This window comes from Clinocottus analis, unplaced genomic scaffold (genome assembly GCF_023055335.1).
Source record: "Clinocottus analis isolate CAN_PGR_092001 unplaced genomic scaffold, fCliAna1.0.p SCAF_3, whole genome shotgun sequence".
Classification (NCBI taxonomy): domain Eukaryota; kingdom Metazoa; phylum Chordata; class Actinopteri; order Perciformes; family Cottidae; genus Clinocottus; species Clinocottus analis.
Window position 1 is genome coordinate 14,524,489 of NW_027176042.1, and position 25,341 is coordinate 14,549,829.

At 38.5% G+C, this 25,341-nt stretch overlaps 3 protein-coding genes across 4 annotated transcripts; 1 reads left to right on the forward strand and 2 right to left on the reverse strand.

The window, feature by feature from the left end:
- Nucleotides 1-101: 101 nt before the first annotated feature.
- On the reverse strand, nt 102-7,023 carry rab44 (RAB44, member RAS oncogene family). Its single transcript, XM_068593399.1, has 9 exons — nt 4,372-7,023; nt 3,670-3,743; nt 2,908-2,978; nt 2,669-2,797; nt 2,512-2,593; nt 1,414-1,528; nt 677-775; nt 496-572; nt 102-358 (listed from the first exon to the last, which is right to left on the reverse strand). The coding sequence occupies exons 1-9, from the start codon at nt 7,021-7,023 to the stop codon at nt 274-276; spliced, it is 3,384 nt and encodes a 1,127-aa protein (XP_068449500.1). The 3' UTR covers nt 102-273.
- Nucleotides 7,024-10,861: 3,838 nt separating this feature from the next.
- Nucleotides 10,862-15,948, reverse strand: srsf3a (serine and arginine rich splicing factor 3a). Its single transcript, XM_068594559.1, has 7 exons — nt 15,817-15,948; nt 15,057-15,109; nt 14,070-14,274; nt 13,838-13,984; nt 11,738-11,761; nt 11,569-11,649; nt 10,862-11,458 (listed from the first exon to the last, which is right to left on the reverse strand). The coding sequence occupies exons 2-7, from the start codon at nt 15,058-15,060 to the stop codon at nt 11,431-11,433; spliced, it is 489 nt and encodes a 162-aa protein (XP_068450660.1). The 5' UTR covers nt 15,061-15,109; nt 15,817-15,948; the 3' UTR covers nt 10,862-11,430.
- A 765-nt stretch (nt 15,949-16,713) lies between these two features.
- LOC137796632 (uncharacterized) lies at nt 16,714-20,066 on the forward strand. 2 transcript variants are annotated; one of them, XM_068594666.1, is made up of 5 exons: nt 16,714-16,858; nt 17,736-17,910; nt 18,170-18,276; nt 18,668-18,730; nt 18,823-20,066. In XM_068594666.1, the coding sequence occupies exons 1-5, from the start codon at nt 16,779-16,781 to the stop codon at nt 19,883-19,885; spliced, it is 1,488 nt and encodes a 495-aa protein (XP_068450767.1). In that variant the 5' UTR covers nt 16,714-16,778; the 3' UTR covers nt 19,886-20,066. The 2 variants fall into 2 exon arrangements, with proteins under 2 accessions (XP_068450767.1, XP_068450768.1); XM_068594667.1 differs by having other exon boundaries at nt 17,826-17,910.
- The last annotated feature ends 5,275 nt before the right edge of the window (nt 20,067-25,341 follow it).

Below are 25,341 nucleotides of genomic sequence, written 5' to 3' on the forward strand. Positions count from 1 at the left end.
AAGAATATATATATATATATATATATATATATATATATATATATATATATATATATATATATATATATATATATATATATGATTGTACATGATTGTGAAAAAGTAATTGTGAAAAATAAATGTAACTTGCATACATTAACCCAATGTGTAATATAGTTGATTATAAGATGTTTGGCGTTCCAGTTTTAGTTGGGATGTACATATAAACTCTCTGCCAGAGCACGATGTTCACTGCTTGCAGGATTTCTCCACTTCAGTAAGTTTTCATCTTGTTCAGCAACATCTCGATGTTTTTGGTTGGTGCTCTTTGTGCAACACCGTGGTCTCATCTCTTGCGTCAACCTTTTGACTCAACATCCTGGCAATAACACAATCACAACACAATCAGTTGCACGGATAGACAAGGAACGTTACGGCACAAATGATAATAAAGAACATATTCAAGTCATCCAGGTGTGATACATGGCACAAGACAAAGGAACCATCATGCATTACCTGGCCACAGTTTCCAAACACTGAATCACATTTTCCCCTGTGGCAGCGCTGCACTCCATGAATTCAAAGTTGTTTTCCTGTGGAAGTAAAACTTCTGTCTTTAGTGTGACTGTTTGATCAGAACTAATTAGTTACATTCTGAACTAAGCGTGAGCAAGGAAGTAGTATCACAGACCCATACCTTTGCAAGGTTCTCCGCTTCCTGAGTTTGAACCTGCTGCTCTACTCGATCACTCTTATTGCCAACAAGTAAAATGGTCACACTTTCTGCAGCCCCCTCCTGTAAAGTTGTTTGGATATCAATTCAAACATCTCTCAACAGACAAATCTGACTGTAGTCTGGCTTACATGTTTCCGACAATTAAGTCTCATGTGCTATTGACCCTAATCAAGCTTTAATGTAGTTTGTTCTCAAATAAACACTGAAAATGTTATGCACCACACATATCAATATATGCATTGTATGATTGATGAATATTACAAATTACATTTGTTGTTGTTTAGACTATATTCAGAAGAAGATTTTTAATTTAATGGAATATAAAAGCATAACTATTTAAATAAAGGCTTGGTATTAAATTTAAATACCTCCATGTGTCTCTGGCTGTAACAACAAATACCTGGTCAGACATTTTTACTTATCCTTTGATCAGACATTTCCAATTTCTTTTGAAATAGCATTTCATGTATGACTGCTTAGCGTTACGGCATATCATTCTGGTTTGTTTGAGAACTTTGGATTGTGGAAAAACATTTTTCTATTCCTGAATATGAATTATACAAAAAAAGTATTGCATTGGTTCTAAAAATAATAATGCACGAATGCAACTTTACAGTTTGTCTGGCCATGAATAATACATGTAGTTTTAACATCTGTTACAAAAGAAAACATTACAAACAACACCAGTGACAACATACCTGAATACAGCTTGCCCAGTAGCTGACTGCAGAAAAACTCTGTGAGGAAGTGACGTCATACATCAAGAGAAATGCGTCAGCTTTGTGGAAAATCTGTCTTGTGAGGCTATGAAACCTTTGAAGGATAAGAAAGAATAATATCTGATTACAGGCTGCCAACTGATTTCACCATTTATTTTAATTGGGAAAGGCGAGTGAGGAACACAGAGCAGAAACAGCTCAAAGGTGTTTAGTTGTGTGCCTCTAACAGCCTAATGAGAGAGGCGAGTTCAGTTTGCAGAGAAGCTTTTTTTCACAAGAAGCATTCTGAACATTTTTCCTGGAGGCACACAGTTGCGTAATGGCCTCCACAATGCAACACACTCCCTCTCAATGTTGAGTAAATCTCACTCTCTTTACAGCCGTGTTATTACATAAGTCCACAAGGGTGTCCAACTTTTTATGTCTTTTTATGAGATTTCCTTTTATTTGTATTTCTAGACTAACATCTGTATGTGTACATCTCGATGCTGACATTTAGGAGGCTCTCTGTGGACTCTATCAGGACATTAGTGAACATCTGCATTCCCCAACAGTAACCATCTGTTGATTCCAGCATACACAACATTGCTGAGGTGTGGCAAAACCAGTTCTGAAACCGGTTAGAAATTGGCCTGAGGGAAACTTTTCAAATGTTTGGAGCTGTGACTGCTCAGCTCACTGCTGAGTACTCAGGATGCTGCCTCCAGATTTGGGTGACAATAAGAAAACCCGTATCAGGCCACCAGAAAAGCAAAGTGCTTTTATACAAACACTAAAAAAGTGACAACACCACTCATCATCAAGTGCTTCATCACGCTAGTCATGAGACACATGAAACCAGCGAATTCATCATTTCTTCTTTAAAGGCAGCTTGACCAACTTGAATCTACATCAACAGGGGCATATTGAGGCACCCGAACCACCAACATAGTTAATACTAATGCTGGGTGCCGTTTGAATTATTCTTATTTATTACGAAAAATGTATTCTCTACTTTCACTAATAGTTTATGTTTGAGTACAACAGCAAAAAGTGCTACAAGTGCCCAATAAATGCACTGTAAAACATGATACTCACCTTTCTTGACCTGCTGTATCCCACAACTTCAGCACTACAGGTTTTCCTTCCACTACCACGGTCCACATGCAGGAATCAAGTCCTACAAAAAGCCTTTATGTAACATTATTCTGTATGTTTACACACATTTGTAGGAATATGATGATCAGGAGCTTACCAATAGAGGCAGGTATATCTAATGAAAACTTTCCACTTTGAGCTCTTTTCATGAAGGAGGTTTTGCCCACACTGCTATCTCCAACCATCATCACATTGTAAGCGTTTGATCTCAGATCTGCTCGACTTGCTGCAAACAAGAGCATTTTATGGTCACACATTATATTTCTCTCTCTCTATTTAAACTTCCCTCTCTCATTATATCGAACTGCTGTGTGTGAATATGAATGTTCTGTTTACCCAAAGACAATTTCTGTTGATGCTCAGCATAATGGTGTTGAACTGGAGTCACTGATTCAGGTGTCTTCTCACTGTTGAACAGACAACCAAGCATACTTTAAACTAAACACAGCACATACAGTGGCACAAAAAAGAAAATTCAGGCAAGTTTTTAGTCGTCTGACTTCTGTATCCCCGACCAAGCCATACGTTTATATATTTGAATTTTAAAAAAAAGACAAAAACCACATGAATGTAAAAATATTTGAGGTTTTTTTTTTCAACTTACACAAGTAATTATGGTAAATTAATATTAATTTCATCCTAATTTATAAAAAAAACATAAAGCATAATACAAGATTTTCAGACAAAAAACTCCCCCAGAAAAAGCAAACTTTCTTAATTTAAATGCCCGCAAACACGCATCTCTCTCTACATGCCTACAACTGAGCATACAATAAGTTACTTAAAACAAATTTTTAAAAACACCGTCCGACATTTGTCTGTCTGTTAAAAATTTAACTGATCGAGGGAATTATGAATATTTTCATTTCCATCAGGCATATCACTTTCATCTCTCTTCTTTCTTACTCAGACCAGCAGTGATCTCACTCAGATGTGCTAATCAGCTGTTATGAGACTTGATTTCCAAACTAAAATTGATCAAATAAATTATGCTATAGTAATTTTACCGACATTTGGCCCATGTTGATATGAATAAAGCATCATCTCTGACAGCTGGCTAGCTGGACAAGGCTTGTTGTTTCTCAATGTCAGACTTACCTCGCAGGCCTCGGGTGCTCTCCTTCCTTTGAAGTGCTGAGTTTGGAGAATGGCTTCTTGTAACTTTCATCAACCTGAACAGACAAACACATCTCAAACACGAGGTGACAGGAGGGGAGATTTTACTTAGATTGGCATATTTCCCCTTCAATTCATGACATTTAGATTATCCGCTTATTGTTTTCCCATTTGTTTTCCAAATGATAAAATGTTAAATATGACATTTAATAGAACATATAAGTAACTAGGCTTGTATTGTAATATATAAAAAGGGTGTTTAAATAAAAAAAGTGCATTACTAGTAAAACATTTGCCTGTGAAGTGAACAAATAAAAGCTTAAACAAACACCACCACATCAAGATAAAGCGGCAAAATGCATGTTCATGTTCTCCTTTTCAGCATGTGAAACTTGGTGTCACAAAACATGTTCCTCATTTCGGTTCATATGGTCATTTTGTTGTTCTTGCAACAAGAATATTTATTTATTAAATAGAAAGCACAGCACAACATTCCCTTACTGTGCATATATATATATATATATATATATATATATATATATATATATATATATATATATATATATATATATATATATATAATGATCATTCACTTCAGGGCAAAGGCTCAGAATTAGCTGTTCATCAGTTTCAGTAAAATGTGAAACAATCATAATGTAAGAAGAAGTACTCTTTGCTGCTTACCTTTGGTATTTTGTCCAGGCCCAAACGTTCTTCTTTCATCTCTTCAGTCTTGATGGCGCTTTCTTCTCCGATACTTCTGACATCGCTCTCATTTGGTGTATCTGTTATTCTGTCCCTTACTGCAGTTTGGTTTTCATAGTTTTGGTGTCCATGTGACTTCCGGTGAGATCCCATTTTTCTCCTTCTTCCACCAGAGGCTGATTCTGATATTAAATCATGTTTGGGAGAAGTGGATGGCATCACAGGGAGATCACTGGGAGTCAATTGATGCTCTGTTTCTAATAGTTGCATTTCTTCAAATGTTTGGTGAGACAGAGGTTTGTGAACCTCACCACTGTGGCTGTAATCTATTGTTTCAGAGCCAGCGTCTTTGTGTTTTCCATCAAGTTGTAGCTCATCTTTTATGATCCTTGGGAAACTTTCAGTCGTTACATCTCCAACATTAGTTGCAGTCTCTGTTGCTTCATCACTCACGTCCTGCGTTTGATGCAAGTCTTCTTGTTTGGTTCCTGATCGGAGACTCCTGCGGGTGGAGCCCATCTTTCTTCTCCTGCTGCTTGTATCTAAATATGAACTTGCATTTTTCATCTGTGGATTTTTTTGGTGAGCTCCTTCATTTGCGTCGTTCGACTCAGCAGTAATATGTTCTTCTCCAGCTCCTCCTTTGTCCACAGATTTCACTATTTCCAAATCGGCCAAAAGAAGAGCTTCTGTTGATTTCAAAGCTTGGTCCTGTATTATGTTTACACTCTCTGGCCTTACCTCGTCATTTTGGCTACTCAGTGTGGTCTCACCTAAAGACACAAACCCTGAGATACCAGTGTTTGTGTTTCTTCCAGCGAACACAGAGCTGATATGCACCTCATCTATCTGTGATGGCTCCACATCTGCTTCATGAACAAACTTAACGGGATCAACAACATCTTCATTGTGGGAGCCAGATTGCTCAGGAGGGAGAGCCTTTGAATAATCTTTGTCTGACATCATGTTGCTCTGCAGATCAGAGCTTTGTAGCTGTTGCTTCATGCCATCCGCAGTGCTGGTTTCATTGGTTTCTTTACACACAAGACTCAGTGACGGTTTTGCATTTTCATTCTGCGTTACTTCCGCAGTTGCAATCATTGTTAACTCCTCCACTACTTCCATCTTGTCAAGATTTCTCATGTCAACTTCTTCGTTGTCACTTTTTTTATTTTCTACTCTCTCTTCCTCTGGTTTACGATTGAGTTGAGTACGGCGAGTAGAGCCCATCTTTCTCCTCTTCTGTTTGGATCTTCCTGGCAAATCACTGTCATTTAAATTATTTTTTTCTTGTATCCCTTGTTGGCTGGAAATTCCACTTTCCTCAGACACATCTACAGCTGGCTCTGCTCGGAGGTTTTCATTGAGGCCAATATCAACTGTAGCGTCAATTTTGTTGTGTGGAGCAGAAAACATCTCCTTTGAAACATTTATTTCTTGGGCTTCGTTTTCTTTCTTTGTAGGATCTTGAAATTGTGCTCCATCTTCATCCTGTTCATAATCATGTGCATACATTGTACCCTCCACTCCTGTTTGACAGTCTTTAATTGTGACATTTCCAACAGTTTCTGATGTGTCATTTGTCTGTTGTAAAATAGTCGTTTTGTCAACATTTGAAGCTTCTGTGTTTTGGACCTGAAATGCTTCATCTGAAGTGTTTGACCTGGCGGTGACGTCGTCCTGATATGAGCTACTCTGTATGTCTGAATCCTCTTTCCAAACTAAGACTTCTGGGGATTGAATCAAGTCCATTTTAACTGTGTCACGTCCTGTAAGCTGACCTAAATTCTCAATCTCTTTTATGAGGTGGTCTTCCTCCTCAGTGACTTCCTTTATTGTCTCGACAGAGTCATCTTTGCTTGAGCTGAAAGTAATATCTGTTCTCCCAATTGTGTTGTTGCCCATCACATTTTGTAATATATTTGTGTCATCCTCTGACATAATTTCTGTGTCTTCTTTGTTATTTACACTTGATGTATTTGATCTCATTTCCCTAGCGGATTTGGAGTCTAGGTCGGTCTGCTCTTTTGTTTCTTCCTGCGTCATTGTCTTCATTACTAATGCCATTTCTGTAGCGTCTTTGACATGCAGGTGTCCATTTCTTTGGCTTGACCCCAATTTAGTCATGTTCCCTGTTGAGTTGAAGCCTGTAATATTCTGAGAATTGTCCAGAGGTTGGGAATCCAAAGGAGCAATCCTTTCTAAAGGCAATCTTTGTAAATTGGATTCAGTGTCCTTAATCAATGTGTTATCCATTTGATGCCTTTCTTGCATTTGTGTTGGCTTGATCTCCTCTTGATGCACTTTGTGTACAGCTTCCTGTGAATGCCAAGTTCCTCTAACTTGAGATAAGTCGACATGCTCTGCTTGTTCCTCATTTGTAGGCAACTTCTCTTCTGATGATGAAAAGTCTGCTTGCTCAACATCACATTCAATTTCATTACGTTCCTTCATTACGCTTTTTTCTGTGTTTATCTCCAGTGTGAAAGAAAAATCTTCTGATTTTACGTGTGACTCAGTCACCAAATAGTTGCCCTGTACATTTTCATCTTGCCTGAATCCATGTGTGTCCTCGTTTCTTTCCTCATTTTCTGTTTGAGAACATACATTGGGAAATTCTTCATCTGGCATCTCCCTGAAATTTGATAGTTTGATCTTCTGTTGACCTACTGTTGACTCTAAACCTGAACTATTGAGATTGGCAACGCCAACAAGTGTGACATCTTGTGCATTTTTTTTTAACTTGATTAGTAACATCTTCGGTCTTAGCGGTGTCCAATTTGTCTGTTTCTTCTAGCGTGGCCTCCACTGATTTATCAGACACCTCCGCTTTAAAGTCATTCTCTCTTTCATTATAATCTTCTTGAAGATTTTTACTTTTAGGAATTAAACTGTCCAGGGCAGCCTCTGGATAGTGTTTCAGAGTGGGGCTCTGGACCTCAGAAGAATAACCAGACGTAATGGCTGAATACAAAGAGCTGTCATGTGTCACGGGCATGATATCATTCTCACGCTCTTGACTTAATTCTTCATGACTTGTTCTCTCTGTTGGCAATGACATTTGTACTGTGGCAAAGGCTTCATTACCTCTGGTGCTTTCTGCATCTTCTTCTTTGTGTCCATGGTCTAATTCAGCAACAGAGTCTTTGACATGCTGTCTTCCTTTGTTTCTGCGGCTAGATCCCAGTTTTCTTCTGCTACCAGTGGAGTTGAAGCTGTTGTTGTTTTGCTGTGGTTGGGAGTCAAAAGGAGCATTTATTTCTGATTGCCGGTCTTGTAAACAAGGTGCACTCTCCTCCGTTTCAGAGAGGAGTCCTTCCTGTTTCTGCTGACCTGTTTGTTCAGCACTGGGTTTTGTCTCCCTCTCTACTCTGCCTTCCATCTCAAATACCTGACTCAATGCAGTGTCAACTCTCTCTGTGACGCTGATTTGTGGTTCCTTGCTTTCAAAACATACATTGGGAACTTCTTCATCTGGCATCTCCCTCAAATGGGATTGTTTAATCGTCTGTTGATCATCTGTTGTACTTGATTGTAAACCCGAAATATTGAGATTGGCGATGCCAACAAGTGTGCCACCTTGAGCATTTTCTTTAACTTGATCAGTAACTTCTTCAGTCTGAGCAGTGTCAAATTTGTCCGTTTCTTCCAGCAAACTTTCCATTGATTTTTTCTGCACTGCAGTCTCTACTACTAATGTCATATCTGTTGTTTCATTATCACCAATATTTCCAACAACATCCTCTGCAGGTTCATGGTCTGATTCAGCCACAGAGTCTTTGACATGCTGTCTATCTGTCACACTTTCAGATGAGTAATCGAGTGGAGACATTTCTTGATTTTCTGTTGGCTCAACATCCTGTTCATGCGGTTTGTTTACAGAAACCTCAGAATGATAATCACCTTTGACCTTAGGTAAGTTGAAGATCTTATTTTGTCCCTCATTTGCATGCAACTCTTCTTTTGGTGTTGAACATACGTCTTGTTCAATGCTGCATTCGGGTTCTGTGTGCTCTCTGCTGAGTTTTTCTGTGGTTATCTCAGGTGTGATAGAAGACTCTACATCCTGACTCACAACATATTTGCTTTGTATATTTCCATCCTGCCTGAACCAGTTTGTGTACTCGTCATTGTCCTTGTTTTCTTTTTTTGTTAAAGAACACACTTTGGGAACTTCTTCATCTGGCATCTCCCCGAAATTTGATTGTTCAATTGTTTGTCGATAGTCTGTTGAACGTGATTCTAAACCTGAACTATTGAGATTGGCGATGCCAACAAGTGTGCCATCTTGAGCATTTTCTTGAACTTGATCACTAACTTCTTCAGTCTGAGCAGTGTCAAATTTGTCCGTTTCTTTCAGCAAGCTTTCCATTGATTTTTCAGGCATTGCGGTCTCTACTATTACTGTCATTTCTGTTGTTTCAAGAGTTTCATTATCACTGATATTTCCAACAACATCCTCTGTAGGTTCATGGTCTGATTCAGCAACAGAGTCTTTGACATGCTGTCTTCCTTTGATCCTACGGCTGGATCCCAGTTTTCTTCTGTTTCCAATGGAGTTGAAGCTGGTGTTGTTTTGCTGAGGTTGGGAATCAAAAGGAGCATTTATTTCTGATTGCAAGGTTTGTAAAGAAGGTGCACTTTCCTCCGTTTCAGAGAGGAGTCCTTCATGTTCCTGTTGACCTGTTTGTTCAGCATTGGGTTTTGTCTCACCCTCTACGCTGCCTTCCATCTCAAATACCTGACTCAATGCAGTGTCAACTCTGTCTATGTCGCTGATTTGTGGTTCCTTGCTATCATAAACATGGTAATCCTCATTTCTCCACTCTAAAGCCTCAGCATTTACATCCTGTATGCTGTCGGAAATCGCAATGTCCTGATTCGTGGGAGAATCACAAATATTTTTCACAATCAACCCAAATTGGTTTGTTTCACAAACTTCAGTTTGGTTGATCAAGTTTCCAGATATTTCAGGCAACTCCTCTTTTGGTGAGGAAATTGTTCCTTGCTGAACACTGCATTCCATTTTAGTATTTTCTGTGGTTTCATCTGGTGTGGTAGGAAAGAACATTTCTGTGTCGTAATCTCTTTCCTTGCCTTCATTTTCTGTTACAAAACAAACATTGGGAAGTTTTTCCTTGTAATTTGATTGGTCAATCAGCTGCTGATCAACTATTGGACAGGAAAGAACACTTAAACTAGTTAACGCAGAGATGCCAACAAGATGTGCACTTTCTTTGACTTCCTCATTGTAAAGATCAGTTATGTCAATTCCTTCCTGCATGGTTTTCACAAATTTCAAAGACTCAGATATAACTTTAGAGTCTGTCTCATTTTCTTCTCGGTCTGCATGCAGATTTTCACTGTTGGAACTGAAACTCTCCAGGTCAGCCTCTGAACAGTTTGTTGTAGTCACATTCTGAGCCTCAGAAGAATAATTAGGTGAAATGTCTGCCTGCTTCTCCGGTTGTATTGCAAGTCGACTGGTCGTGCGATCTACTTCCTCTCTAGGTTCATGGTATGATTCAGTCACCGAGTCCTTCACATGCTGTTCTTTATTTCGTCGACGAGACCCCAATTTCCTTCTGTTCCCCAAGAGTTCAGGTGAAGTTGGATGATATGTTTCAGAATGTGAATTGTCAAAATTAGCCAACAGATTCAATGAGTCAGTATTTTCTTCTGGTACGTGGAGTTCAGCAACAAAGGTAGTGCCAGTTCCATGAGAGTCATCAGTCTTAGACATTTCATTTTGGTTCCCTGCCCGGCGACGTGAACCAAGCCTTTTTTTCTTAGCACTTTGAGCAGACATTTCTTCTTATCTTCACTCTTAAAGCCTAAGAGTCAGTCATGCAATGTGTTAGCATAGCAAGTTTATATCCATTACCCATCAAATGACCAACTGAGATTTAACTATACAATACAGTAAACAGTCATTTCTGCCCATTAACATATAGAATAATTTTGTCTCTGGCACACACACATTAAAATGCATTTAAACTTTTGTCTAGTAATGCAATTAGAAATATGTACATGGTTGAAGGAACACACCCTTTTGACATTTCAAGCTATGCACTTACCACCCAAACAGGTCGTCTCCCGTCAAGAGCGGATTCACAATGTCAAGTCGTGTTGAACAGCAAATATATTTCACACAAGGGGTGGAAGTGCTCCTTTACGGCAACCATGACCGAGAACTTCCTGTGTGGTTACACTTGCACGCTTTATCAGGCAACGGCAATAACATGCAGTACTTCCTGAACTGAATAAAGCTTTCAGATCCATATTCACATTTCAAAATGGATATTGATTAGATCTTTTTTCCTCCATAGAATTCATTTTTATAGTTAAATATGGTATAGTAGTTCAAAAGGTAATGCTTAGGTCTGTGTCCTGTTGTCCATAATGCCCTTTTTAAGTCAAATTCCATGCATAAAAATGAGTATAATCTTAACACAACGAAGCAAGATAGTCACCTTGGAAAACCTTTTATTGAACAAGTTGTTTTATCTGCAGCACAATTTGTCAGCTCAGAGACAAGCAAAGATGAGTAAATTATTCTTTTTTTTCCTCAAAAAAAGTGACAGGTACAACACAGATTTACAGATGTTTTTGGCTTAAAGGACAGCCTGCAAATAACAGTGCCAGCATTTAACATCTGTTGTCTGCCTGATTTCTATCACGGGTATAAAGTATGCTCCTCCTGGTGCATTTCACATGACCCCATTGCCGGTAATTATGGAGTCAACCAAGAATTTAAAAAAGCAAATTAAAACATTACATGAACTTTTAATTCAACAGTTTAAAAAAAACAGGATAATAATGTAAAACTAAATAAATCAGTATTCCATTTCAAAACATGCAGGGTAAGATAGAATTTGCTTGAGGAGAAAAAGACTAGTCCTTTGTTGTTAAATCAACAGATGCAAATACACAATATGCAACTTGACCAACCCAGAAGAAAAGAAAAACATGACTATAAAAGTTAGTATTTTCCCCCAACCATAGCAAGATCTGCGGATGAATGATCGTTTGCGGTCCTCATTTTCGGTCATTTGACCGAGAACGACTGTAAAACAAACAAACAAACAAGTCAATAAGTGCAAAATAACTGATGACAAAAATACTCCTGCCTTCTTGGAGTACAGTATGACAATGACCAATATTACTTAAACTTGCCTCCTTGACCGAGAGATAGATCTTGGGCACTTCTTGTCTCTGGAGATAGATCGCTGTCTCCCTCTGTCTCTTGAAAGAGACCTGGTGAACCACACCAAAAAACAAGTCACATGAATTTTACAATTATTTATAGACAAACAGTACCAATAGAAACAGTTTACAAGCTTACCTGCTGCGACTGCGGCTCCTCCTCCTATAGTGCACGTAAAGTAAAAAAAACGAAGCAAAAAAAAATAAATTAGGAAAGATTTCTTTGCCACTTAAAGAAACCTTTGGTATTCTTGATCCTTAGACATGGAAACCTGGTTACACGTCTGTTAACAGAAGGACCATTCGCATCCATGAACTGCATCAAGATCAATTCATTTAAAAAGGAAACTTTGTCCAATTGTGGAGCCAGATTTCAGAATATAGAACAAAATCAGGGGTCGACATTAAGAGTTCCTTTGGAATACAACTACATTACAAGTTAAATTATAATACATGGGCAGAACAAGTAAGATCATCAGTCTGCTTTAAGGCTGCTATAAAATTACATTTCAACAACCCTGATCGGAAAGACTTTGATTGCACTTACCATTAGTTCAAAGAAACTTAAATGCAAGACTTATTGTGAACCACTGAATTGTCACTTTAAGATCAAAATCACAAGTAAACTACATGTCTTGAATCCAATGATAGCTGCAAAACAACTTTAAAAAGTGACATTTTAAATGCGTTTAATTAAGCACTAGGTGAGAAGACATTAAAGCTTCTTTTTTTTTAAAAAGCTCACTTTAGTCCAATAGTTATCGCTCAAGGTTGCTTAATGTCGAACCATGAAAATTCACTCTGTGGCCCAATTGGGTGGTGAACATCAGATAAATGTAGTTCATTTTTGCAAATGAAAATAGAAGACTGTCGGCAAAGTTCCTTGACCACAACTTTGATCTGTAGATTTGTGCAGCTCTGCACTTGCTCTGAAATACTTAACTGCTGAGCGAAAACCCTTGAAAAGCTAGATTAAGCATAAAAACTACAAAGAGCAGGATAAAAGCAACTTACTATTTGGGGGGATTTGGACAAGATAGATATGACGCAAGGAAGCCAGACTGATGGTGAGGGAAGTCGAATTGCAGAGAGGATTTGCCACATGATGCAAATGTTGGCGATATGAAGTTGCTTGGTGGCTGGTTGGAAGGGGTAGTTGTAGATATTCCCTGCCTTTTTGGGGGGATGGATGAGTAGGGATGTAAGCCATGGGCTGTTCCCGTTGATACAGTAGTTGTGTGGAGAATTGAGCGAGTAAAGACGCCGATTGGTTGATAATGTGAAGTGGGCCGCTGTTGATTGGATTAAGGTTGAAGGAAGAGGAGGAGGACGTTGCGAACTGCATGCTCAGGAACCAAACGGTTGGTGGAACCTGACGACTGGCGGTGCGCCGTGGTCATTTGACAACACCAGCCAAGCTGATTGGGGCTCCCTGGTCAGCAGTCACATGATGCTGAAAGAAGACTAGTTGACTGACTCAGATGGTGAGAAGCGTGGTGGTGACTCTGCAACGGGGTTCAGTTTTATTAATAGATGGCAACTGAACTCAGAAAACAAAATGTACACCTGCAGAATGTAATTCTAGAAATTACCTCTAAAAATGTTGGATGGATTATGAAGTGCAAACTGTGCATCTTAAGATGTCCCCGTAAAGCAATATCACTCTAGTCGAGTGTGGTCTTTTTACAGACACTTTTACAGTGATCATACATAGCAAAGTGCTGACATAAGCTGTCAAATTAAGCTTTTTTTTACACCTTGGAAACAATGAAACTATGAAGAAAGTTTTTTTTCTTTTTAAGTGTCACTGGTTATTGTAGATTTAGATTCTTAAAAACACAAAAGTGAGTGACAACACATCAAATTCTGAAGCAGCCGGAATTACAGAAAATTGATTAACTCATTTTATGTATGTCAATAATTTTGATTTAAAGCACTTAAGAGTGACAATTAAATTTAGACCATAGCTATCAGAAACTTCCGTCTACTTCTTTTTGGCTTAAAAAAGGTCAACTAAGCTTTAATAGGTTTGAGATTTAAAGCTAGTAGAGAATGTGGAAGGTTGTCAGATTTAAAACAGCTTTGCCAAACTAATATTTTGATGGATTAACAAAATAATGCTTACAGTGTGTGAGGACTATAAAAATACTTTGTAATTTGTGCTGAAAATATATTTTTTTAAAGTGCAAACAAGACTGTAAATAAAAACAATAAAACTAGTTAAGTGGGAAACACATACCTGCGCCGGACAGGAGGACTACGTCGCCGTATATCGTCGCGAGGCCGTCTACTACCTCCTCCCCCCCAGGATGGAGGATGACCACGGCTCCTTGAGCGCTTTTCCCCATTGGATAGCTCGACACGCACCCGACAGCCACACATGTGTCTAAACAAAAGTAATCACATGAGTGGGAAAGTGCAAATCATGCACTACAAAAAGAACACATACTAGAAAATGTGCAAACAGTTACCTTCCATCCAGTTCTTTCACAGCATCGTTTGCATCTCTGGGATCTTCAAACTCTACAAAAGCGAAGCCTGGGGGATTCCTGGCAACCCAAACACTTCTTAAAGGACCATAGTACCCAAAAGCGCTTTCCAACTCAGTCTTGTTTCCATTGTTTCCTAGATTTCCAACATAAACCTTGCAGTCAAGGGGGAATTGGTCACCTTGACCTAAAAGAAAAAGGAAAATATAAACAGAGGGATAAGTTGAATGTTGCTTGCGCATCACAAAAACTTACGCCGAACATTAATTTCACACAAACATTTACTTTATTTAACTAGTTTATACGAATTACATCTTGTTTCTCACAATTTAGTTTGTCTCTTCAACTAGGAAGTAACAATATGAAAAGGGGATTTGAATTTAGATGTCGTGAACATTTGTTTCATTATTTTAATCTGCATATTTGGGGGGTCTTTGCCTACCTTTGGAATTGAAACATACATCACCAAAGATTGTATTTGTAAAGTTGATCCTAATTTAGAAGGTGTATACTAATACACCCACACCGAGCTGCTTGTGCTTGAGGTACTCCTCAAAGACTAGTGATGTGGCAAAAGAAGTAATGTAATTGTTTGGAAACGATGCAGTGGTAGTGTTCAGTTCATTGAGACATTATAGTTAATATTGAAGTTAACACCAAAATGTTGTATTGGGGGGCTGGCTATTTTGACCATGTATACATCAGTGGCTGACAAATGATCAATTCTTAAGACCATTACCCACCCTGGCCACTATCCGCTAACACTGCTGTAATTATAATGCACCAGATACTGTGGATTCCAGCTGTAGTGCAGGGTCTTATTTTAAACAAACATGGCATATACACTTACTAGATTGGATCAAGAAATATTCAGTGGCTTATCACCTCAGCTAAATACATTTCCTGAGGGAAACACCATGTAGTGATTTGAGCCTGACCAAATATTAATGTTAATAACTCGTAACTTACTCATTTCACCAGATTAAAATATCTTCTTATTCGAGTCCTGCAATCAGATTTGTCTGAAAGGAAAGACAAATCAGAAATTAGCGGCACATACCTGACACCTGTGTAAAATACATGTCAACAAATCAATTGAAGTATAATCTCAGTCTTCAAGTTTCGCTCGCGTCCTACAGCGTTAGCTCGCTCGGCAGCGCGTTAAAAAAAAGCGGTTTCTTCAAAAACATTTGTTTGACATGCCATTGAAATGAAACCGAACCATTAAATAGTGCAAACCGCCTCATTAATTCGACGATCAAAAATACATTGAGACTACATAGTTGGTAGTATGTTTCGAGATAAAAGCTTACGTTGACAGCACATTACCAAGCTAACGCTAGCTAGCCAACCAGAAGCATTTGCATTTCGTTAGCTCGTGCGTCACAACGTTTTAGGAAACTCAGACGATAGTTTAATGATCTTGGTTAGTTTATAACGCAGATTCGCACGATGGACAAATCTCAACACGAGCAAGAATCCGATACGTTCGTGACCATCTTAGTTAACGCGAACAGTTACAAAATATCTAGTTGGATCGCCAGGACTCCCAACCCCCGCGGACCTTTACGCTAGCTTTGTTAGCAGCATGTATTAGCATTAGCACAGTCTGCACAACCGCGACCACGGTAAAAACAAATAAACTAGACGTCTGAATCCACGATCCGACCTTACGTGAAAAACGTTGAGTTAATTAAGCAGATCGATATATTCAAGACATGTAGCTTACCCTTTTTTGCATATGCAGTTCGAAAAAATGCTAGCAGCCGACAACACGCCGTCCGGTTCAACTGCTAGCTTAACTCATTGTCCATAGACACCACCCATACGTAGATATAACCGGCACGCTACATCCGGTTTGCGAGAGAATGAGAAACTGAAGTGGAAATGAAAATATTACAAATAAGTTTAGAAATATTACAGTTATAGGAATACTACCTATTAAATGTAGCTTAAATATATAGGCAACATGGGCACTAGTGGGGGCCAGTAAGAGGATATCAGATAATTTAAGAGCGATGATGTGACAGAAAGTAAAATACAGATGTTTTATGACTCAGGATAAAACAGGATCCGCAAGAAATTGCTAAGACTTTATATATTGTTGACTAATTCAATATACATATTGAAATACATAACGTGTGCTTGCGTGGCTTCGGAAAACGAGGAAGTGGAAAAGTGAGCCGAGGAACCAACATAACACATTAGTATATTCAGAGTTGGTCACAGCTACAATAATATTAACTTGAATAGTAAACTATTTGTAAGAGGGAAACATCGTACTAGTCATTATAATCAGTAAAAACGAGACAATCATGCACGTCATAATTTAATGCAGGAAGTATAGATATGATATGGGGACTATAATTGCAGTGATGCAGGAGCTAGTACGAGGAGAGGGATTACATATGTGATTAAACGTGTTTCACCGTAGAGAGACGATGGAGGGAAGTCTAATGTTTTAGAAAGCAACTATTTGATAATAGTCTGGCTGCAATAGAATATGACCACATTGGAGGGTTATAACCGGTAGTGGGAGCAGTAACGCAACACAAAGGACGTCATCCGCCAAAAGATCCCAGCGAAGAAGAAGAAGATCCGGTTTGTGAGCGTGGGGTCTCTGCAGAGGCGCTGCAAGTTGCCAACCGCCGTAAAACTTGAAGAAGAAAAGAAGAATACAACAAGGACCAAATGCCTGACTATTGTGCTGCTATCGGATGCAGCAATGAAAGAAGTGCAAGAACCAAACAGCAGGACATAACATTTCACAGGTGAGGATTTATCCTACAATAACTCTAAAATAACTACTGATTCAAACGAGATGTTTTTGAAATAGTAACTGATTTGTATGTGGATTAGGGAGGAAATATGCATGTTTACATGTCGTCGACGTTAGCTTCATTGATAGTTTAGCGCTGTTCGTTACATTACACCACATTTCATTTAGCTGACTCTTTTAATCAAGCGACTTGCAATGAGTCCATCCAACCACGAGTACAAACTCGGAACAACAAGTACAATTTTTTCAAGAAAGCAAAATTACAAAGTATTTTCTACTAAAGTGCTACTTTCTTTACGTTCGTAAACGGGAGCTCAGTTTTGTTGTCGCTGATTTACCCACAACTTTATTCAACAATACACGCTACACGCCAGGCATGTAACATGATACAGAACCGGGGCTGAAAACGTTATGTATCCGATTGGTGGCGCTGTGCAGTCAACTCACTCTCAATTCTTATTGGGGATTTGAGCTCACTATTCCAAAACAAGTGAGATTATGCGGGTAAACTTACACGACAGGATAGTTTTGTCAAATAATATGTGCAGACCAGCCTCGAATCGAGGACACACGATTGTCAGCAGGGTTCATTCATGTCCAAAATGTGCCCAATTATTCTCTCGTGTGGGGCCAGCATTCGTGATTGTGCTTCAGTTCGTTTAAGTTGGGCTCATGACACGTTAAAAGAAAAAGCCTGTATCGGTAATATTCTCTTTATCCGCTATTTATTATTGTGTAAAGCAGTCCTAAATTGTTTGTTCACAACCGTGTTGTGGTGATAATGTATACATGGGCCAGATTTGAAGCCTTAAAAGCATGCAGAATTGCAGTGTTCTCAAATGTTTGTTTTTTTCTTTCTGTGTCTTTAGGTTCCCAAAAGATAAAGTGATAAGAGGGACCTGGGCATTAAAACTGGGGAGAGATGACTTTGAACCAAATAACAACTCTGTTCTTTGCAGCCGTCATTTCAAGTCAAAAGACTTCGACAAAACTGGACAAATAACTCGTTTAAAGCGAGGAGCCATCCCGTCATTTCCTCCAAAAGTGAGTTTCATTGGCTCTAAAGCCCACTAGACAAGATGGATTTCATAGGATACTTAAGTTAAACTATATAGTCTCACCATATAGTTTATTGTGTTGTTGAAATAATTAATGACTTGACTTGCACTTAACTGTATGCTATTGTTAAAATGTTTGCTAACATTAGGGTTATTCTGGTGTGTTTAAATTATAGACAGCTGGCAGTCAACAGTGATATATTTGTTTGATTGTTGTACTGTTTAATCAAATCTTATCTTTACAGATGGCCAAATACTGTGTGTCTTCCACTGAAGACGAATTCTCCAAGACCATACTGGGAATAAAGAAGCGTAAAATGGGGACTGGCAAGAGTATCCTGACTAGCTCAAGGTACTCAGGGTATACCAGTGGATTGTAAAAAACTTGCTGGTGCAAAACCGCCACCTATTGTAGAGAAGAGTGCGTAACATCCTATATTGTCACTAAATCTATTATATTCTGCTCACCAACACTGAAAGAGAGCCATCCTGCTACCCTCCTACACCTTCTCCCTCACCATCAAATCTTTCCCGTTTTCAATGTATGTTGGTTTGACTCTCACCTGCCAGTAGAAAAATAATAATCATGACAATACATTTTGTGCTGATACAGCATCTGCTATAGTTTCAGGTGACTTGAATCGTTTACCTGCCACACCCAACATTTAACTTGCAAATTATTGCAAATGCTGAACCCTATTGTCTAATTTAACCAAAGTCGTGTTTCTGCTGCTGTTTTCCAGTCATGCAAATCATGTTCCCTGTAAAGCTGAGACACCTGAAAAGTACCTTGGCTCCAAATCAAGGTAATTGTCGTGTTTGCAGAGCTTTAACAGTGTTCTTCTTCGAGAAAGATATAAGCCACTTTTCAAATGACTGCAAAAAAATCTTTTCTCAGCATTTTAAGAATAGTAGAGAGAAGATTGCCGCATGCAGATCATGATTACCACCAGATACCCCCGTCACTGAAGAAGCAGAAGGAGCAACTTCAAGAGGCCCGAAAGACCATTGCATGTCAAAAAGAAGAGCTGGTGAAACTGAGAAAGAACCGATTCTTTCTTGAACGATTCCAATGTGATGACAGGTTGATTATGTTCTACACAGGGTTTCGAGATTATATGACTCTCATGGCTGTTTTTATGGCTTTGCAACCTACAGCTGAAAGCATGTTAGCATGGAGTCAAGATCCACAAATTGTGAAAAATGGATTTAAAGAGCAAAGCTTACCTCTCACAGACCAGTTTTTTCTCTTCCTGTGCCATTTGAGGCAGGGTTTTTTACTACGTGACCTTGCTATTCGTTTCAATGTATCGGAGACATCTGTTAGCAGAATTTGCAACACTTGGACAAACTTTCTCTATTGCATGTTAGGATCTACCCTCGTTTGGCCTTCACGAAAAAAAGTAAATGAACTTATGCCTCTTTCTTTAAAAAAAACTTTCCCATGTACGAGAGTGATAGTAGACTGTACAGAATTACATGTAAAAAGGGCGCCTTCAGAAGTACTACAATCAGATACCTACTCTCATTACAAAGGAACAGTCACACTAAAGTCCCTAGTCGGCATAAGCCCATATGGTGAGCTAACTTTCATCAGTGACTTATACATAGGTTCGATATCAGACAAAGAAATCACACAGTCTTCTGGGCTTCTTTCTTTATTAGAGGAAGGGGATGAAGTAATGGCAGACAAAGACTTCCTTGTTAGGGACATTTTGTCTCCAATAAATGTTGGTCTTGTAATCCCCGCATCCTCAAAGTCTAATAGACAGCTTACCCCAGAGGAGGAGTTACAGACACAAGATATTGCTCGGTTTAGACTTCATGTTGAACGGGCCATTAGAAGAATTAAAGAGTACCACATTTTTGATGTAACATTACCTATGACTACTTTGGGCTCTATCAACCAAGTCTGGAAGGTGTGTGCTCTCCTCACCACTTTTCAAGGACCATTATTCTAAACTGTGATGTACACAAAATTGCTGTGACTTCTCTACATGGGTATGCTATGGTCATTGATGTTTATTGTGACCTTGTTCCCGGCAGTTACAGGCTACCAATATACTTTTAATGCAATTTTTTGTATAAAGGCATCTTTTAAATGCATACATTCAAATAAACCTTCAACTTGGGAAGAGTTAAGACATGTCTGTTATTTATTGTTTGGGGGTGGGCATCTAAATTGCCATTTAGATCTTGCGTGATGCAATAAAAATGTACATGATCGTCTATCTATTTCCAAAAGGCTATGAAGGCAATCCCCAAGATAGGTCAATCAATTACAGTATGTCTGAGGTTGTGACTAATAAACATTAAGCTGTGCAGTGGTGACGAATGGCTAGTGGCAATATTACATTACTTACAGAGAGTTTTTCTTAGAGGAAAATGATTGTTGTCTGGAACTGGAAGTTGGTATGGAAATTATTTTGAAACTTACATTTTGAACTAGACCAATCTCTTATTACATCATGTTGCTCGCCACAGACGCACACCCTCCAGGTTTTTAATTAAAATGTGGAGCTCAGATGACATTTTGGATGGATGGAGACACTGGGGGAAAGACCTGAGGGAGCTAAAAAGACAGAAGTTTTTAAGTTATTCACAAATTCTTACTTGCATGCCTGTTGATATACATGAAGAACTATGTAAAATAACTCATCAAAACATCACAATGGCTGTGCACATAAGCATGGAGGTTTCAGGTAAACTGTCCTGGATGTGACGCCAAATCGTTAGTCTTTAAGTGTTTTTTTCCCCAAGAGAGTGGCAAGCGCAAAACTTCCAGTTAGGCAACAAGGGAGTTGCTTGAGTGCTCGAGGGAAATGAGGCAGAAGGACATGAATGAGAAGCGAGGGCGGAGGAGATAAACCCAGTGATGGAGATGAGAAACAGAGAGATATAAGGAGCTTTGCTCGTAGAGGGCTGACCTGTGTACCTTTTTACGGTATACTGAAATAACCCAAGTAGTATTGAAATACCTCCATTAAAAATATACCATATCAAGCCTTTTTGTGCCCAGATGTAGAAGAAAAAAAATATTTATGTAACTTTGCTGGTAGCCATTCACAGCAAATGATCTTCAATATAATTTGATGTGACTACCGCTGCAGCTACAAACCCGTGCAGAGTGATTGCCTGCCTGTACAGCCAGCATCTAATGTGCTAACAGAACTAACAACAGCAACAGTGCTAACAGGGCATTACTGCCACTACCGAGAAAACGCGGTCCCGCCATTCTGATACGGGGCACGGTATCCGCTGTGCAATATGACCAAAATAGTTAGTACCACTTGATTAGTTGGACCAACAATTTCCATATTATGAGCATTAAATGCAACACTTTCTTGGTATTGATATCACTTTCAGGGTGTACGCAATAACCAATACTCGGCCCCAGTTGTCAGACAGACTAACATGTAAATACAAAGTGTCAATAGTTGTAAATGCAACCCTTTTGTTTGCTGTGAGAGCACTGAATGTAAATAGTTGTCAGAGTGGAAAATTTATTTTTGCAAATAAAGTCTTATTTTCAGTAACCAACTGACTCAGGATACTACACCTTTAAAAATTCTCCACTGCATGCTCAGGTTCTGCATCAAAACCTTGCAAGAGGGAAAGTATGTAAGTTGCTGAGTACTTGATGTACTTAGTTACTTATAGTTACGACTACTGTGTGTGGAAAGGAAACAAGCGTTTCACAACAGATTAACTGCTGTGTGAGATAGAACAGCCACCGCCCACACTCATGTAAGTGTCTTTTGTAAGTGTTCCCGGTGCTTACATCTCCCAATCTCATTGACAAATGTTGGCAGTTGATGTAAATATTTTGAAACACACCTCTTGTGTGTGCTTTGATGAGCTCTGCATTTAAAAGGTTGACTGGGTTCACCTTCTTGTTGCCTGTCATTGGCGCTTTGTGTCAATCGTTGGATGCCCTTTTGTTTGCTTTGATGAGCACATTCTTTCTAAACCAGGCCTTTTGCAAGAGCAATGCCACTTTACATGTCTAATTTGACATGCTAATGAAGCATCTGTCTGCAGTCACAACAAAAACCTTTGTGCAGTTATATAAAAATAAGTTGTCTAGATATAATGATTTCAACTAATAGTTTGCTGCAAAATACTCTCCAATATCCCAAAACATTTCTATTGGTTTTTATATGTTCACCACACTTGTTGTCCCCCTATCATGGAAAAAATAGATGTTTTTAAGAGTACATAGGACATATTTGGGATTTGTAATGTACTGCATGGTCAAATGTTACACAGAGTTTAAATATCATCTTTTTTTCAAATAATGAATCTTGAGTAATGTTCAAGGACAGTTTCTGTTGCTGCTGTATGAATAGCTTTTATTACCATTACTTTGCAGTCATTTTTTTACAAAGACATGTCCACTTTCCTTTGAATCCTTAAAGTATGTTTAAACAACACAACAAGCACAACTTGTTTTTTAAGGTTTTGACAGTCAGTGTCAGAACAGGGTTTTTCTTCAGTGAGTTCCCAATAACGAAATTTACCTTTGTCAGTGTTTCTTATTTTGCCAGAGAATAATTAGTGGTTCTGGCCCTAGACCAACAAAATGATTTTCTGGGCACATTGGTGTCACATTCCCATCTAAGATGTCCAACATGTATGTCCAGAAAATCCTGCAGTTGGTGAGTACTTCCAGGCCTCTCCAAAGTGACAAGGGGTCTAAAAACTTTTCTAAACTTCTAAAAACTTTTTTCCCCAGCTTTTCAGTGTAGCTCTTCTTAGCTACTCTGATCTCTCTCGTCACTGTCTTCCTGCCCTGGTTGTATAGAATCCTGTCCCCACCACTGTCGGCCTCCTCTTCAGCCCGACGTAGCTGCCTAAGTTTAGCAGTGAACCAGGGTTTGTTGTTGTTGTTGTTATATGTGCGGAAGCTTTTAGTCTGCACACACGTCTTCACAAAAGCTGATGTATGACGTCACAGTCTCAGTGAGCTCATCCAGGTCTGATCACCCATCCATCCATAATTTGTAATTCTTTGTAACATAAAGTATCTAACATTTTATCTGTTAAATATATTTGTGTTGCATCCCCAGTAAAGTTAAAGACATTTTAATTCATTAACACATTTAGGCATGATTTTCCCTGTTATTTCCTTTCTGCAAAAATTAGTCTCAATTATTTTACTTATTCTATTAATTTTTAGTTTCAAATTTCCTGTCATGTTTTGTGTTTAATTACTTACGGTTCTGATGTATTGGAATATTTTTCTGAGGCTGGTGGAGGCACTGCCCGCCCTACTCAGCCTCTGATTGGCTAGTACTTGTTGCCTTCCTTTGTTGGATTGGTTAGGTTTTAGCATTGATGGTTTATCGTTAGGTGGGCTTTTTTTCTTCTTTGTGTGTTGGCAGATTGCAAACCAATGCTCAATGCACATGTCGCCATCTATTGGACTGGAATGGACACACTCCATGCACTAAACTGAGCACATCCATTTTTTAACGAGACATTTAAAACAATTGTTTCATCAACTGTTTTCTTTGTAATGGGTTCACAACACCACCTACTGAAGCAGTTCTTCTTGGACAGCTCCACTAACAAGCTTTTTAAATTATACTCAATATTTATTTCAGAGACAAATGGTAAAGAAAAAGTTTTGCTAAAATAGTGAATAGATAGTCTACTCATGCAGGGGCTCTAATAATCATTCAGCCAACACCATCTCAATCCTCATTAAAGTGAGACACTTTGCACTTGCCATAACCATTGACTACACTGAGGATGAACAGATACAAAGATAGAGTAGGCAATTGTTTTAAACCCAATGTTAACTTGTTGTGTTACAGCAGCTATGTCACATCAATCACAAAACAAGAAAAGAGAAAAAAGCAAAAATACAATTTAAAAAAAAACATACATTATTCAATCAATTAGAGTAAAGTAAAGTTTGAGTCAACTGAACTAAAAGCTGCATGTTATATTGATGTGTATTGAATTCATGTCAAATGTAAAATGATGGAAGATCATGGCACAGTAATACACTTGACTTACTGAAAGAATGCAATATTGCAATGTGTTGTTTGTGTAGAGAAACATTTGGTTTATTTGTGCCATCCTTTACATTTGACTGTTTTCTCTGTCCTCATAAAAATGACATTTATTTTATTTATTTATTTTATCGCACTTGATACACAATATAATTCATAATCAAATATTGTCTTATCTTCTCCACTGCATTTGTTTGACAGATATAAATGCAACCTATATCTTTATTCATGTCAGTTCATAGAATGCAATACATTTTTTAAGATTAAACCAATGGTTCCAAATCTTTTTGGCTTGGAACCCTTCACAAGAAAACAATGTCTAGTTGTCCTACCACGTTAATCATCTCAACAGCCCCCAGATTTATCTTGTGACCCTTTGTGAGGGGCTTGAACCGTGGTTTGGTAGATTAATCTACCTCACCTATAAAGCATTTGTTGTTTATTATACAAATCATAAGAGCTGATTTTCTGCAAAGCAAGTATTATTTGTAATACTTAAAGTAAATGTTGCTTATAAAACATCTGTACATTAGATAGTTTAAATGCAGGACTTTTTACATTTCTGTGTTGAAGCTTTTCCTTAATTAAAAGCTGGGAGTGCTTTTTCCACCAGTCACGAGTACTAAGAAAATGGTTAAGTATCAAAAAGTTTTAATTGTAGAGATTTGACTGCAAATAACCGATCACAGTGTACAAGAAACAACCCGTAGCCTAAACAGTGAGCCTGAGGAAATTGTTCCATCCAATGTATCGCTGCACAGAAGCAGACAGTACATAATTTATAGTGAGTCTCATTCGGACAGGAAACAAACTGTATTCATGCAGCTACTGCTTTCCATAGTGATTACTGTGCAGGGAACATAAGTAAATCAACAGAGCACGGCGGTTATTGCTCAACGGGAAAAAACACCACAAACGACCCCTTGTAAATGTTCACATGGTGGTTAAACACTGTATGTACATTTCCTGTAGAGACACATTTAAGAAGTAGGGGAAGTGGTATGAATAACAGAAGTCTTTTTGACCTTGAACCGCTCCCTCAGGTCATAAAATGAAACATAAAACGATGGAAGATTTCGAATCCAAGCCTGAAGTGGAAATCTGCATACAGCTGTCGTTGATATAGAAGAGTGTGTTTATTTTAATTTGGTTGATCATCATCCTATGTTACTGCACCAGCCCTAAAAGGTCTAGATTTCTTGTTGGTAGCATTTGTTTCTTAACATTGTTTTTTGGATCAGCGTGTGCTGTAACCATTTGGCTACCAAGGTGTTTCTTGTCTGAGGTAATTAGACAATATCGCTCTTTAATATGTTTGGATAGAGCTCTAACTGCCATTGTGACCAGACAATATTGTAATTAAGTCATTACCTTTTGTCTGAAGCTTTGACTCATAG